The sequence below is a fragment of the Grampus griseus genome, assembly GCF_964374135.1.
Source record: "Grampus griseus genome assembly, chromosome: 1".
In the NCBI taxonomy this organism is placed as follows: Eukaryota; Metazoa; Chordata; class Mammalia; order Artiodactyla; family Delphinidae; genus Grampus; species Grampus griseus.
The window spans coordinates 139,876,808-139,891,541 of NC_139017.1; the positions used below are offsets into that span (position 1 = coordinate 139,876,808).

General features: G+C 42.3%; 1 protein-coding gene across 1 annotated transcript in view; it reads right to left on the minus strand.

Moving 5' to 3' along the window:
* Window positions 1–3,386: 3,386 nt before the first annotated feature.
* Window positions 3,387–14,734, minus strand: part of ZFYVE9 (zinc finger FYVE-type containing 9) — a 133,444-nt gene continuing 122,096 nt past the window's right edge. The window contains exons 14-18 of the mRNA XM_082675401.1: window positions 14,279–14,359; window positions 10,917–11,079; window positions 7,327–7,432; window positions 5,081–5,257; window positions 3,387–3,657 (exon numbers count right to left, since the gene is read on the minus strand). Of these exons, the coding sequence (XP_082531527.1) occupies window positions 3,496–3,657; window positions 5,081–5,257; window positions 7,327–7,432; window positions 10,917–11,079; window positions 14,279–14,359 (689 nt within the window). The 3' untranslated portion in view covers window positions 3,387–3,495. The remainder of the gene's footprint in view (window positions 3,658–5,080; window positions 5,258–7,326; window positions 7,433–10,916; window positions 11,080–14,278; window positions 14,360–14,734) is intronic.

The window sequence follows — 14,734 nt, forward strand, 5'->3', positions numbered from 1 at the left end:
TTAAAATTATTTTAGCATTATTATTAAAATAGAAACCACCGTCACAAACTTGCTCTAGAAACAGTGTTAAGCAGATTGCTTGCTTGTTGTCTGAAATGCATTAAATGCATAAATTATTCCCCAGATGACTATTTATGATAGAAGTAAATTCAGTTGGAAATTCTGAGCTCACCAGCATTCAGGAAACACTGTGCATGAGGGAAGACACTAGATGGGAACTTATACAGGGCAAAGTTGCATATTTCTGTAGCCCTAGAGTCTGGTAGGTGCTCAGATAAGAGGTGATAAAAAGAAATGGAGAAACTACACTGCCGAGCATTTGGTAAGAATTTAGTTTTTAAAAATTTAATGTTACCAGAATGGCAATTTCTGTTCCTCTTTATAAGGATCTCTGTATCTCAATCTAAGTTTACATTATAGAAGAATCTGCCTTATTTAGAAATGTGATGTTTCAGTTCTATACAACATACAGTGTATAAAAACAAAAATGAAACGAGGGAAAACAGTGAACTAGCTTTGGCTATTTTATGCCCAGTTCCACAAGATGATTTTACTAAACATAAAGGACATTTTATGCAATTGAGAATGGACCTGACTGTGCAGGGCCAGAGTAGGGGAATTTAAAAGTTTGCACTGATCCCAAAAGGTATGGATAACTGCAAGATCTATTTAGGTGGCAGGAAGAAAGGTAACTTCTCTAGGAGGACAGGACCAAGGGAGCCAGCTCCTACAGAAGCTCCGATTTATATTTAGACCAAGCTAGATGTTACACCCAAATACCTACTACCAGTATTATTAACCCTGTTATTAATACCCGTTATTAACAAGTGCATCCTGTGCCTGTCAGGTTTGGGGGGTGACAGTCCAAGGGCTCGGTCCTTACAAGCTGGTGTTCGGTGGGCTCCCATTCTTTTCTTGCCTTAGAAGCTCCAAGTCTACGGGAAAGGTCACAATCCCAGCTCTCTGCAGCCACCATCAGCAAAGGCTGTGGAGAGGCAGATGTAGAAGGTTGATTTCCCCCACCACGGAAGAGAACTATACCTAGCTAGACACACTTGGGCCTCAGAAAACAGCTGTTGCCCTAAACGTAGTTCCACAGCCTGTAATTGCCAAGTGCTAAGCTCAGCTCCAGCCACTGAGGAGCAGCCTCTCACTGTCTCAGAGGCCCGCGCTAGCTTCCAGGGGCTTCTTGGAGTTGTGCTTTCACTGAAGAGGGACCAACCTCTCGCTTGGCCTGGGTGTTTAGAAGATGCCAGTGCCAAGGAAGTGAGTTGCCCTAAAGCAGTGTTTTTCAAACTGTGGGTTGTGAAATCTATTTGGTCTGTGACCAAAATAAATTCTTAATGAAGGAGAAAATGATCAGAGTGCATCACATATATTATTTGGTAAACCAAATATTATTTGGTAAATAATTTGGTAAATCAAATCTTGGCTTCTAATACCACTTCCTCTTAAAAAAAAAAAAAACAAAAAAAAAAACAGGCTGATTCCAAGGCTGGGACAGGGTTAGCCCAAGATGGCCCTGGGGCATCTTGTTAGGCCAGAAAAGGAAGTGTTCAGAAAAATGTTAGGAGCATGTCACAAGGATGTGGGAGCTCACCTGAAGGGGTTCTCTCTGGCCAAAGCTGAGACCATTTGAGCACCAAAATAATGAATCAGAACCATTCAAAAAGTAATCCCAAGTCCATAATGAAAACTAATTACATGAATAAATAAGAAAGAAGGGCTTTTGCTTATAGATAATCAAGTGCAACTGATAAAGGTAGAGGAAGTGCTGGAATTGAGAAATCATTTGTAGCCATTATAGTAAAAGATCAATTCAGACAGGAAACATCAGAGAATGCTAACTTGTAAGGGGAAATTTCAGTGAGCAAGATATCTGCATGATCTGCACATATCTCTACACGTATTGGTTATTTGTTCCAAGGGGGAAAATATACAGTGGACAAACTGGACCACACCTTGACCAGGTGATGAAAATTTACCATCAGTGAGGGGCAGAAGGACATTAAGTAACCCCTAATGTGGGTCACTTAAGTGACCCCTGTTGTGTCCTAAGAAGGACACAACATCACTTAGGTAGGATTCTGGCCAACAATGTGTAATTCACCTAATTATGAGGAAATACCAACTGAATGCAAAATGAGGCATTTTCTATTAAGAAATGAGTTGGGGGAACCTTATTCACCAAAAATACCAATGACATAAAAGATAAAGGTGAGTCATGACAGCAACTTACCATGTCTGTCTTATCATGCTGGAAGCTTCACTGGAGGGGAAAGATGCTGTGAAGGACATTATTGGACAGATGCTAGGTTAAAGAATCACACCGAAGTTGAGAACTGTCCTATGGTTATGTAAGAAAATGTGCTAATTTTTAGGAAACAAACATTCAAGTATTTAGGGATAAAGGGCTATGATGTATGCAACTTACTCTCAAGTGCCTCAATTTTTTATGGAGAGAGAAAAGGAAAGGAACACTGATAAAGCAAATGAGTTAATCTGTGAACAATAGCTGAATCTGGGTAAAGCATACGTAGGTGGTGGTGGTGGTGGACTTTTTAACTTGCCACTTTCCTGGAAGTTTAAATTATTTCTCAATAAAATATTTTTTTAAATACCTATGGTGTAGGGAATTCCCTGGTGGTCCAGTGGTTAGGACTCTGCACTTTCACTGCCAGGGCCCAGGTTCGATTCCCTGGTCAGGGAACTAAGATCCTGCAAGCGGCAGGGCATGGCATGGCATAAAATAAAATATCTCTAGTGTATATTATAACTAAAAATGTCTTGGGTATATTCTGTCAGCTTTCACAGAAAGGCCCGATTCAGTGTCTCATCCACTCTGGCAGATCTTGAGAGATCCTGTAATTGGCTCTACTATCCAGGTGACCTCATTTACACTGAGTCGCCCTTCCTTGAATAGAAGAGAGATAATCCTTTGGGTCTTTGATTCACTTCAATAAATAATCTAGTAAAAACAAAAAATCTAAGTGTGACTCCTACTTGAAGTTGCTGTGATGTAACTGGGACAAGATCAGCGTGAAACTGTCCTTTTTATATCCATCCTATACAAAGAGTTCAAGACTGATGCTTCATTTTTTATTTCCCCTCTGCCCTCCCACCCCACCCTTGGTGATGGCTGTACCCATCTGAACATTTCTGAGCACAAGACCAAAAGTAAGTCTTAAAACAGAGGAGCAGAACTCTTGTCTAAACAGTAACAGAAGGGGATTAGCTGCAAGGATAGCGTAACTGTGGTGCAGTAACAGAAGCTGCCCAGATCTTCTCGGTGGACAATGCATAGAAGACTTAGAATTATGGAACATCTGTCCCCCCACCCACCCTTTCCCACCCCGTCCCCCAAACCCTCACCCCACCCCCTCCCCCATTAATAGTGTTAACAAAATCTTAATTTTCCAGTTCTAAAGTGCAAATGATTTGGGTATGACTGCTGTTGCAACAGGTCTGAACAGAAAAAAATGAAGTCCTCTCTGTCTATGCGATGTTTTCCAGAATATAAAAGATGAGTTCCATGACGATGGGGCCCTCACTGAGCTGGCAGGCCCCTCCATGGATCACCGGCACCAAAGCGCTGTCCAGATCGTTCATGTACTGCGAGGGAAGGGGCTGGCCATTGCTCCCTGCTTGGTAGCCAACCTACACCACAGAAAGAAGGGGATGAGAGGTTACTGGACAGAGAAGATCTCTCCAGAGGGCTAAGGGCCAAGGAGGCTGAGCAGGAAAGGAGATGTCCTTCTTGGCCAGGGGCTAGAACTGGCAGTAGACACAAACTTCTCCTTCTCTTCCCTGAATTGTCACTTACCATCCTATCGTTCATCCTGCCTCTACCACATGATAGCTGTGAGACCTTGGGCCAGACACTTAATCTGTTAGGGTCTTAGTTTCCCAGGAAGGGGGGATGGGACACAGAGAGGTATGGAATGTCAGCAGTAATACGTAAACCTTTGGTTGTGAAAATTAAAACGAGAAATATACTGGGTAAACTCGCTAACACAACAGGAACTGAACACTTGTTCTTCCATCCATTCTTCCACACACCATCTTCTGAACACCTACAAACACAGGAATTCAAGGATGAATGTAAACGGGGCCCCTGCCCTCGACAGCCCTACACATTTAGCAGAAAAATGCTTGTTCTTAAATTGTTTTATGTGCGGTAATTCTCCAGCCAGATTTTCAGTACCATTTGAGAAAGGACCGTAATACCTCATTTGTATTACCTTGACATGCTTAGTACAGCACTGGGCAAGACCTTTAGTAGAAAATAACTATATCTGTTGACTGATGACTAGTCAGGAAATGCAGCCAAACATATAACCTTTCACATTTTCCCTGAATGACATAACTCTGCATCAAAGCAGGAACACTGGGACATGTCACATGGATCTAAAATCCAAAAGAAATGTAGGGAGATTAGAGTGCTGGGCCACAGGAGAGAGACACTGGGGAAAGGAAGTGGGGGCAGGGTGCACTAAGACTGGATTGTGGCTACAAACAGCATACAAAAAGGTTAATAAGTAAGACAGGGAGGGAAGCCCGGCCACAGGAGACCTGAACTGACAGGAAACCCAATGGGGAAATAGTTCAAGTCCTAGCCACTAACTAGCTTGGAAATGTTGCCAGTAAGGGGTGGGAGCTGCAGAGGCCAGTCGGCAGAAGTCTTCTGTAGTTTAAGAAAACGACAGGATATAGGACAGCTTAGGACCTGCTCTCTAAAGGAGGCAGAATGATTCCCAAAGGGCGGGGCTGGGGAGTCTCAAAGGCTGGCCCTGATGGCATTCACACCGGAGGTGGCCGGTCCTCACACACATTTCTTAGCCCACACTAAAAAGAAAAGTCCTTGCAAGAATTCAGGGGAGGAAGCCAGAGAGTTCCAATGGTTCAGGGAGTCTGACCAAGCAGCACATCCAGCTGTATTACCAACAGAGGGAAGGCTAAATACTATATCTGGTCAGGCCCAAGGTCCAGAGACTTATACTCTCTGGGTTGCAGCAGGAAAACTCACATGTCAGAAAACAGACACTGCCCAAGGCCCGCTTCAAAGGCTGAGACTCTTTACCTGATCTGAGTCAAGTGTCACACGTAGTCCCAGTTTAGTCATTCCATCTTCCTTCAGAAGCTTCAGGTGGGGACACAGAGCAAGACAAAAAGCCTTGGCAACATGCTCGGTCAGTCGGCTGTGATCTGCGGGATCACTCAGGCAACTGTGCTGGTCATCATTTTCTAGGAAGAACACCTGGTCCCCAAACAAAAGAGACTTTTAAACTTGTGCCTAGGAGATGTAGGAAGAAATGAGTACACCAACTCACGTGTATGAGCAACCTGATTCCCTAAGATGTGCAGGAAGACCTCGGACACCACGAGGTCCTTGGGCCAAGAAAAGTAGGGCACTGACATCTTACATCTAAGAGACAGCCTCTGCCTCTCACAGGCTCTGCATCCACAAAATGGTAGCTGCTACTATCTGCCTATCTACCTGAAAGCCATGGCCATGCTCATAATGGTATGTTCTACGCAGAACCAGGAATGGCTTACATTTTGCACTGTAAACTTGTAAAAGGAATCCCTAATATATGGACAACTTTCTAAGAGAACGGACCTTATAGATCATGTCACCCAACACCTTCATATTACTGATTACTCATAGAAGGGAGGTGACTCGCTCAGGGCCTAGACCAGAATCTGCCTCTTATCACAGACAGTTTTTCCCACCACATGGCTCTGCCACTGCTGAGGCCAGAGCTGTGTCAGTGTCCTTGAACTGAGCACTGCACTGGGCGCAAGCAGAAGCATAGCAGATTTGGAACTGAGACTTGAGTCCTAGTCACATAGAGGAGGGTCATGAGCAAGTCCTTTAGCTTCTTAATGCCCGGCTTGCCTCTGTAAAATGGGAAGCACCTATTCTCTCTGGTTATTATAAAAATTAAATGATATAAAAGCAAAACGTAAAAGATACAGATACGTAAATACACAATGCTTCTATATACCACGCCCTAGCTTACTGCTCAAGCAGTGGCTTATACTAAGAATACTGCAAAGGGGCCACTCTGAAGCCCTACGCCCAATGCACTAGTGAGAATGGCAGCATGAAATGATGGAAGGAGCTCTGGAGTGGGACTCAGGAGACTTCTGGCCCTGGCTCTGCCAGCAACCAGCATTAGGCAAGTCACAAGTCACCCGGCCTCTCTGAGACTGTTTACTCATTATGTAATTTCTCATTTCTCATCTCCCTACCTCAGTGGGTTACTAGGGAGCAAAAAGGAGGAAACAGGTCAAACTACTTTGTAAGCAATAAAGACATTTACATGTTCCAGACCCTGCATTACTCAAAATATATCAAAGGGATGATCATTACAAAGCAAGCAGAGAAAACCACTCAGCCGCATATGAAAACACCAAGCATGGTATGAAAGATAAGCCACTTGGAACAACAGCTCAAGAACTGAAGAACCTCTAGTCTATGTGTTGTCAGGAATCAGCTAGTAAACTTGGGTAAGGCATTTAACCTCCTCCCTTGGCCTCAGTTACCCTGTGTGTAAAATGGAAAAGGTAGAAGTCAAAGAACTTCTTAGATTTAAAAAAAAAAATAAGATTTTTAAAGCTGCCAGAAATCCTAGAGATCTTATAATTTAATACTTTATTTTATAGACAAGTATAAATGAGGTTCAAAAGAAGTTGAGACACAGGACCTACCTGTTTACTCTCAGAAAATAAACTTTCTGATTTGTCTGACATGTACACATATACAGGGTTTCTGCCCTGTCCTCTCATTCCCAAGTTAGCCTCTAACACAGCTTTCACGTTAAGGAACAATAAAGTGGAAAAGAGCTTAGGAGTTGGCCAGATCTGGGTTTGAATCAGGACTCAGCCATTACTTAGTCGCCATGTAATCTTGGACAAGTTAGTTTCTGAGCTTTAGTTTTCTTATTGGTGAGATAAGTCTATTTTTTAAAGACTGCGTTATCCAAGACAGTTATAACTGCAGCATAACCAGCCCAGCTTTCTGAAGAATCCAGCAAAGATGGTATGCACCCTTCAGAGATACACCCTTCTTGAGTTCCAATGTGAACAAATCTCTAAAAACTAGTTCATCGGGAGGAGATGTCTGACTGCTGCAGGCCGCACTTTGTGCATTTCTTCCTAGAGAGCTAAGATAGACCAGAGAGAATTGGAGTATAGAAGGTAAACAGAGAGATTTTATTTATTTATTTTTCTTATCCTCCAGAATCAGCCCAGAATGTGTCTCTGGGCCGAGCAAACGTTGTCTTCAAAGGAGGTCAAGGATGCCAAGTTTCATTTCCTTACCTCTGTCCATCTGATGACTTTTCCATTTGCTTTATACTCTGATCCATGGAATATCTTCACACTTGTTATAGACTCCATGGACTTCCCATCTATGGGACTTATGACACTAAAACAGAGACAAAAGGAAAGAGATGTAAGCAGCTCAAAGTTAGAAGAACCACTTCTCTTGTCAAGTCTTTTTACTAATTACACTGGGTGCCTTGCTGAACACATGTGTAAAACATCATAAAAGAAGAAGCCACTGCACAAAAATGTACATGAACAGAGCTCTCAGGGAAGGGCCTATGCACTGAAATAATTCAGGGAACACACATATGACAGAGGAGTCCTGATTCCAGGAGCTGGTTATTTAATGTAAAGAAACTGTTTACTCAAGCCTGCTTTCTTCCTCCAGTGTTCCTCCCTTCAGTGACTGCACAGCCCCACCGATGCTGCTCTCCCCTGGCTCTGCCACAGCACTCCGCTCCTGACTGTGACGACACTCATCACATCATACTCTCCAGACGTCTGCGTATTTGCCTCACAAATGAACTTCCGAAAGGGAGGGTATACGATATACTCACCTCTGTGTGCTACATTTCCAGGTCTGACACACTGCTTGGAATGTAGGCGGTTAATAAGTATTTATTGATTAAAGGAATTATTTGACCAAGTATGTTAATTATGACAGTGCTGGTGTGAACTGATGAACATGTATCTATATTATCTATCACAACAAACTCCCTTCATTGCTACCTTATCACTTCTAGATTCCTGAATAGAAAGGCCACATTTTATGGTCGTGCCCTCTCCAAAATACAGCAAGTATAAATACGTGGAGATACACACTCCTTCCAATGAGGATTCCAAAGAATTGTCACAAAGATTCCAAACTTTTCCTAACAATTTTCAAACCTGTTTATGTTTTTGAATCTCTATGTACAAAAGGTCAAATTTAACCTAAATTGGGATTCGCTTCATTTGACTGAATTAAAATTATTTAACCACTGTGAAGTTTAACTTCTAACTCATCAGACAATGTCAAAAATAGAGCAGCCTCAGTTGATTAACACTCTTTTGAGAGAGGCTACCCTGACACTGTGGAACAAGCTGGAAAACATTCAGTCTACACACTACAAACTAAACTCCTGGGTTCAAGAGTCTTCCCTGACTAGTTCTTGTCCTTTGTTCTAAGATGCTGCCACTGGCACGTGTTGTAGGAAAGGGCAACCTACTTGTTGTTAGCTACCAATACCTTAAGGCATCAGATTTTCAGTTTATCAACTTTTTTGTCCTAATAACCATGGAATTTGTTGTGACAGATAATATAGACACTTGTTCATCAGTTCACACCATCAACCTAATAACCAAATATAATAGAGAATTAAACACAAATTGATTTTGAAATTTTCCAGGAAGTATGGGAAGATAAAGGGTTATTTGTAAAGTAGGCAAACACACTCATTGATTTAGAAATTGCTTCCTTTTGTTCAATAACAAAGGTTTTAAAACCATTTTTTAAAAAATCTTGTTGTAAATGCCCTCTACCTGCCTTTGCTTCTGCTAGTCCCTCAGAATGGAATGCCCACTCTGCCACAGCTATGCAGCAAATGTCTACTCATCTTACCAGACTCAGCTCAAGCAGCAGCCATTCCTCTAGGAAGTCATTCCCGAATACTGCCCGACCACCTCTACCAAGTTCCTCATTTCTTTTTTATCTTCACTGTCTCCTATAGAGTTTTCTATGAGCATCTTCCGAACTTTGGTGGACTTATTTATAACTATCTTCAAAACCAGAGTAAGTCACCTGTCAGCAAGGACCACGTGGACTTCATTTTTGTATTTTCAGAAGCCCACACATAGAGTTATTGCCTGAAGGATGAATGGGAGAAAGCTTAATACAATGAAGTATGACATATTTATTCAATTAATCAGTTTTTTAAAGAACCTACTTGGGGGACTTCCCTGGTGATGCAGTGGTTGGGAATCCGCCTGCCAATACAGGGAACACGGGTTCGAGCCCTGGTCTGGGAAGATCCCACATGCCGCGGAGCTACTAAGCCTGCGCTCTAGAGCCTGCAAGCCACAACTGTTGAGCCCGAGTGCCACAACTACTGAAGCCTGCGCCTAGAGCCCATGCTCCGCAACAAGAGAAGCCACTGCAATGAAAAGCCCGCACATGGCAGCAAAGAGTGGCCCCTGCTCTCCACAACTAAAGAAAGCCTGCACGCAGCAACGAAGACCCAAACGCAGCCAAAAATAAATAAATAATTTTTTAAAAAAAGAACTGCTTGGTGCTGGACAGTGTTTTAGGTGCTGGTGACACAGAAGTAAATAAACCAGCAAAAATTTCTGCCCTCATGGAGCTTACATCCCAGGGGCAATATAATAAAATAAATAAATAACAATATATGTTAGAGAGTTATAGGTGCTCTTAAATATAATTCAGGGGAGGGAAGAAATGTGTATGAGAGGCTTATAATGTAGTAGGCTGGCCAGGGAAGGCCTTATTGAGAAAGTGACATTTTAGAAAAAACTTGAAGCAGGGAGGGAGCAACTCGTGGCTATATAGGAACAGGGTATAAGTTGAGAAAACAGAAGGTACAAAGGTCTGAGGGCAGAAGCACAGCTGATGTATTTGAGCAAGAAGCTAGGTGTTGCTTCTGAGAAGTGGACGGAGGGTGGCTATATAGGAACAGGGTATAAGTTGAGAAAACAGAAGGTACAAAGGTCTGAGGGCAGAAGCACAGCTGATGTATTCGTGCAAGAAGCCAGGTGTTGCTTCTGAGAAGTGGGCGGAGGGATTGTGTAAGGCCTTGTATGTCGTAAAAGACTTTGGCTTTTACCCTGAATGACACTGGAAGCCAGTGGTGGGTTTTGAGCAAAGAAGTGACAATGCTCTGGCTGCTGTACTGGAAATTGATTAGGCTGGGGGAAGGAGGAGGCCAAGACTAGAAACAATGAAACCAATTAGGAGGCGACTGCAATAATGCAGACCAAATGATGGCAGCAGGGGTAGTGAGAAGTAGTACGATTCTGGAAATATTTTAAAGTAAAGCTAACAGGATTTACTGTTGGACTAGGTGGTAGGGTGTGAGACAAAAGCGTCAAAGATGACTCCAAGGTTTGGGCTTAAACCATCAGAATAGAGTTGCCATGTACTAGAGAAGAGTATAGGATTTGAAGCCCAAGGAGGTGGTTTTCAGTCCTAGCCCTGCCACTTCCTAGCTTTATGGAGTCATTTATCCTTTTGGTGTTTATTTACTCATCTGTAATACAGAAATAACAATACTAGTTGTTAAATGAAACAAAACTCACAAAAGTGTTTTGTAAACCAAAAAAGGCTTAGGTTTTACTATTATCTCAAAAACTTTAAAGGGATTGTTTTGTTTCATCAACTCCTTCCCTCCTCCTCCCTTCAAAAATATGCACAGAAACTCCCTCAGAAATTAAGCCAAGAAACCAGAAATTTAAAATTCCATGTTACGATACAAAGCAGTCCTTTCTTCTTAGGCAGGGCTTTCAGTAAAGTTATAAAACACCAGTACAGACCAAACCCAGAGCCTAGCCCATAACGAAATGCCACACGGGGGGAAGGTCGCCGCATTTACCCCTTGTTGACATTCTTGTCGTCATCCACCCACTGGATGTGGATGTGCTCCTGGGGATCCTCGGCATCTGCCTTGCCACAGGTGACGGTGAAGTCCTTCATCTCCCGCAGCGCCTGCCTCAAGGCATCCATGTTCTCTGCAGTGATCTGGACCATAACGCCATCTGAGAATCAGCACCAAGACAATACAGATGGAAACAATGCAAAGCCAGGTAGAAGGGCAGGTGAAACCCTGTACCTGGCATCTAGCAAATCCCTCTAGGATTAAATGTAAAACTCTGTTCTGTTTTCTGAAGCTGACAGATACAAAGAGGTTTTGTTCTTTGAGCTGAACCTCTTACTCATTGAAAGTGTTATGAGGAGCAAATGCCAAGATGGATGGATTCTGCTTCAAACACTTGCCTGTTGATTTCACTTCAGGCACAACAAAGTTTGTCCTGAGACTGCTCAAAGGGAAAACTTACACATGGTCAAGTCCCTCTTTTGGACACACAGAGGATTTTGTTCGTATTTCCACTGATGCATCTATCATGCTCTGATCATATTTATTCGTTTGCATCTCTCGCCTTACTAAGACTGCATACAGTGAAAGCCAGTAAGTGTTTGAAAATAAATCACTGAATAAACAACAGCAGTGGGATGGGGAATAAATCCCTTTATTGACTAGCAATAAGGCAAACCTACCACATGTGTCTTATATGGGCTACCATGTAGCCAACAGATGATAACTATTTTGGGGCTGCTACCTAGCTGAGTCAAAGGCAAATACTGAAATTGAGGGAGAAAGTTGTCACATGCTGAGCAATTACCCTGCTTCGCTGACACAAAATTTTCTCAGCTAAGATAATTTCTAAAGAGCTTCAATAAAAATTTCATAAATAGGCAGCTAATTACTCTACTGACACACACACACACACACACACACACACACTGAAGTGTAAGGCCTAAGAAATTCCCAACCCAAAGACATAAATATAACTTTTAAATACATTGCTTTGCATTTGTAAGAATCTGTGTCAGTTCAATTTATCATTTTGACAACATTGAAGGTGTGCTTTTTAATCACCTTATAAAGACACAATTTCAAAGGTAGTCAATATTTGATCACATAGGCATTAATCAGTCATTTAAGACCAAAGAACTGCTTAGCTCCTAGATATCTTAATTTCTTAATAGAGTGTTTCTGCTATGTAGTATAATAGCATACTTTGCTCTTCACTTGCTGTTTTATTAAGTTTACCAATAGAGGAGATCAAAGTCAATCTCTTTTAACACACATAAGATTATCTATGTATTTCAGTTAACACAATGGAATCTACCCTCAGGAAAAACTGCCCTTAGGGTACTGGAGTGAGCTACTGTGGAAATGAAAACCTGTCATTGTGTGTGCAGACTATATTTTCCAAAGATGACCACTATATGTCCCGTCTCACATGCTTTTCTACAATGCTACCTTTCCATTTCCCCATCAAGAAATGGAGTCTAACTTCTCTCCCTTCGAGCAGGCTTATGACCACTTCCAACACTAGAGGATGGTGGAAATGACACTGTGTGACTTTCAAGGCTGGGTCATAAAAACCAGTGCGGCTGCTGCCTTGTGCTGGAGCACTTGTGCTTGGGAGTTCTGAGCCACCATGTAATAAGTCCAACTATCCCAAGGCAGCATGCTAAGGAGTCCGATGATAAGGACTCTGGTCATTACTCCTAGTCTTTAAATCATCCCAGCACAGGCCCCAGACTTGTGAGTCAAAAAACTTTCAGATAATTCTAGCTCCCGGCCATCAAGTAACTACCAACCTTCAAGCTATCCCAACTGAGGCCCCAGACATCACTGAGCAGGGTCAAGCCAACCCTGCATTGCCCTGTCAAGGGCAGACCCAGAGGAATCAGTGAGCATGATAAAATAGTTGTTTTGAGCCATTAAATTCTGGTTTAATTTGTTATACAACAAGAGTAAACTAGATCAAAAAAAAGTGAAGAATAGTTGACAAAGAAAATAAATATCCTGTGATAAACCATAATGGAAAAGAATATGAAAAAGAATGTATGTGTGTGTGTGTGTGTGTGTGTGTGTGTGTATTATATCTGAATCACTTTGCTGTACAGCAGAAATTAATACATTATAAATCAACTAAACTTCAATAAAATAAATTACAAAAATCAATTAAAGAAAATAACCAATATGCTCATTAGCCTTTCATTAAATTTCACTTAATTAACTTTTCACGTCAATTATAGCAAACCAGCAGCAAATGAATCCCATTCTGTACACCAAATGGTGATTGCAGCATTCTTGTGGGTAGTTGGGGCTGAACTTCATCTACATATTTACAGATTCACACCAGTGATATATCTGAATTCAAACTATGACCCTTTGGGCACCTTATTCCAGAGCTCTGAAAAGCCATCTCTTAACTTTTATGTCGGTGTCCCATGATACCTCTACCACTTACTCCCTTCTTTGGAGAGCTAGGCAACCTTATGACAGTTTTAATTAGCTGTAGAGTGAGATGCTATTGAATAAATAATAGGAGTCAGAAGTCTATGGCAGGACTTCCCTGGTGGTGCAGTGGTTGGGAGTCTGCCTGCCGATGCAGGGGACACGGGTTCGAGCCCTGGTTCGGGAAGATACCACATGCCACGGAGCAACTAAGCCCTGTGCCACAACTACTGAGCCTGTGCTCTAGAGCCCGCGAGCCACAACTACTTAGGCCGTGTGCCACAAACTGCTGAAGCCCATGTGCCTAGAGCCTGTGCTCTGCAACAACAGAAGCCACTGCAATGAGAAGCCCGCGCACCGCAAGGAAGAGTAGCCCCTGCTCGCCACAACTAGAGAGAAAGCCCACATGCAGCAATGAAGACCCAATGCAGCCATAAATAAATAAATAAATAAATACACACATACATAAATTTATTTAAAAAAAAGAAAGTACTCAGATTAATTCATTTGTTTAGAGTTGACAGGTAGCACTGTCAAAATGAGACTAGCTGGAATTAGACGTCAATCCAAAAAAGAAAAACAATGTCTACAGCAAAAGTGACACGGCTTCCTTTTTTGTTTGTTTGTTTTGTTTTGTTTTGTTTTTTGCGGTACGCAGGCCCCTCACCACTGCGGCCCCTTCCACTGCGGAGCACAGGCCCCGGACGCGCAGGTCCAGAGGCCATGGCCCATGGGCCCAGCCGCTCCGCGGCGTGTGGGATCCTCCCGGACCGGAGCACGAACCTATGTCCCCTGCATCAGCAGGCAGACTCCCAACCACTGTGCCACAAGGGAAGCCCAAGGCTTCCTTTAATGTCCCTTGTTTTTCAGTTGTACAGTTAGGACTGAACTAATGTACATGCAGTAAATAACTCATTCTTTACCTTCCACAATACTGGACTTGGCAAGATATCCTGAAGAGGATTTCAGAGCGCCACTGAACACAAAGAAACTGGCACCAGTCACTAAAATAGAAATAGTTTAATGAAGAAAGACTCTGAGTTGGAGGGGTTGAAAATAATAATGAAATATTTGGTAGTTGGGGACTCCAACCATCATCATACAGAAAACAAAAAACACCGACTCTATACACCACAATACACAAGTAACCAATAATTCAAATACTAATGATAGCTTAGAGAATGAGGTTTTAAGATATACTCTCCCATTCTGTTTTGTGCTTCCTTCAATCAAGAAGCAAAGAAATCTTAGTGGTCATGACTAGGGCTTGGTCTGCAGCTTGTTTTTGTAAACAAAATTTTATTTGAACACAGCCATATCCATTCATTTACATATTGTCTATGGCTGTTCTTGAAGTATGATGCCAGAGTGTTGGCGAC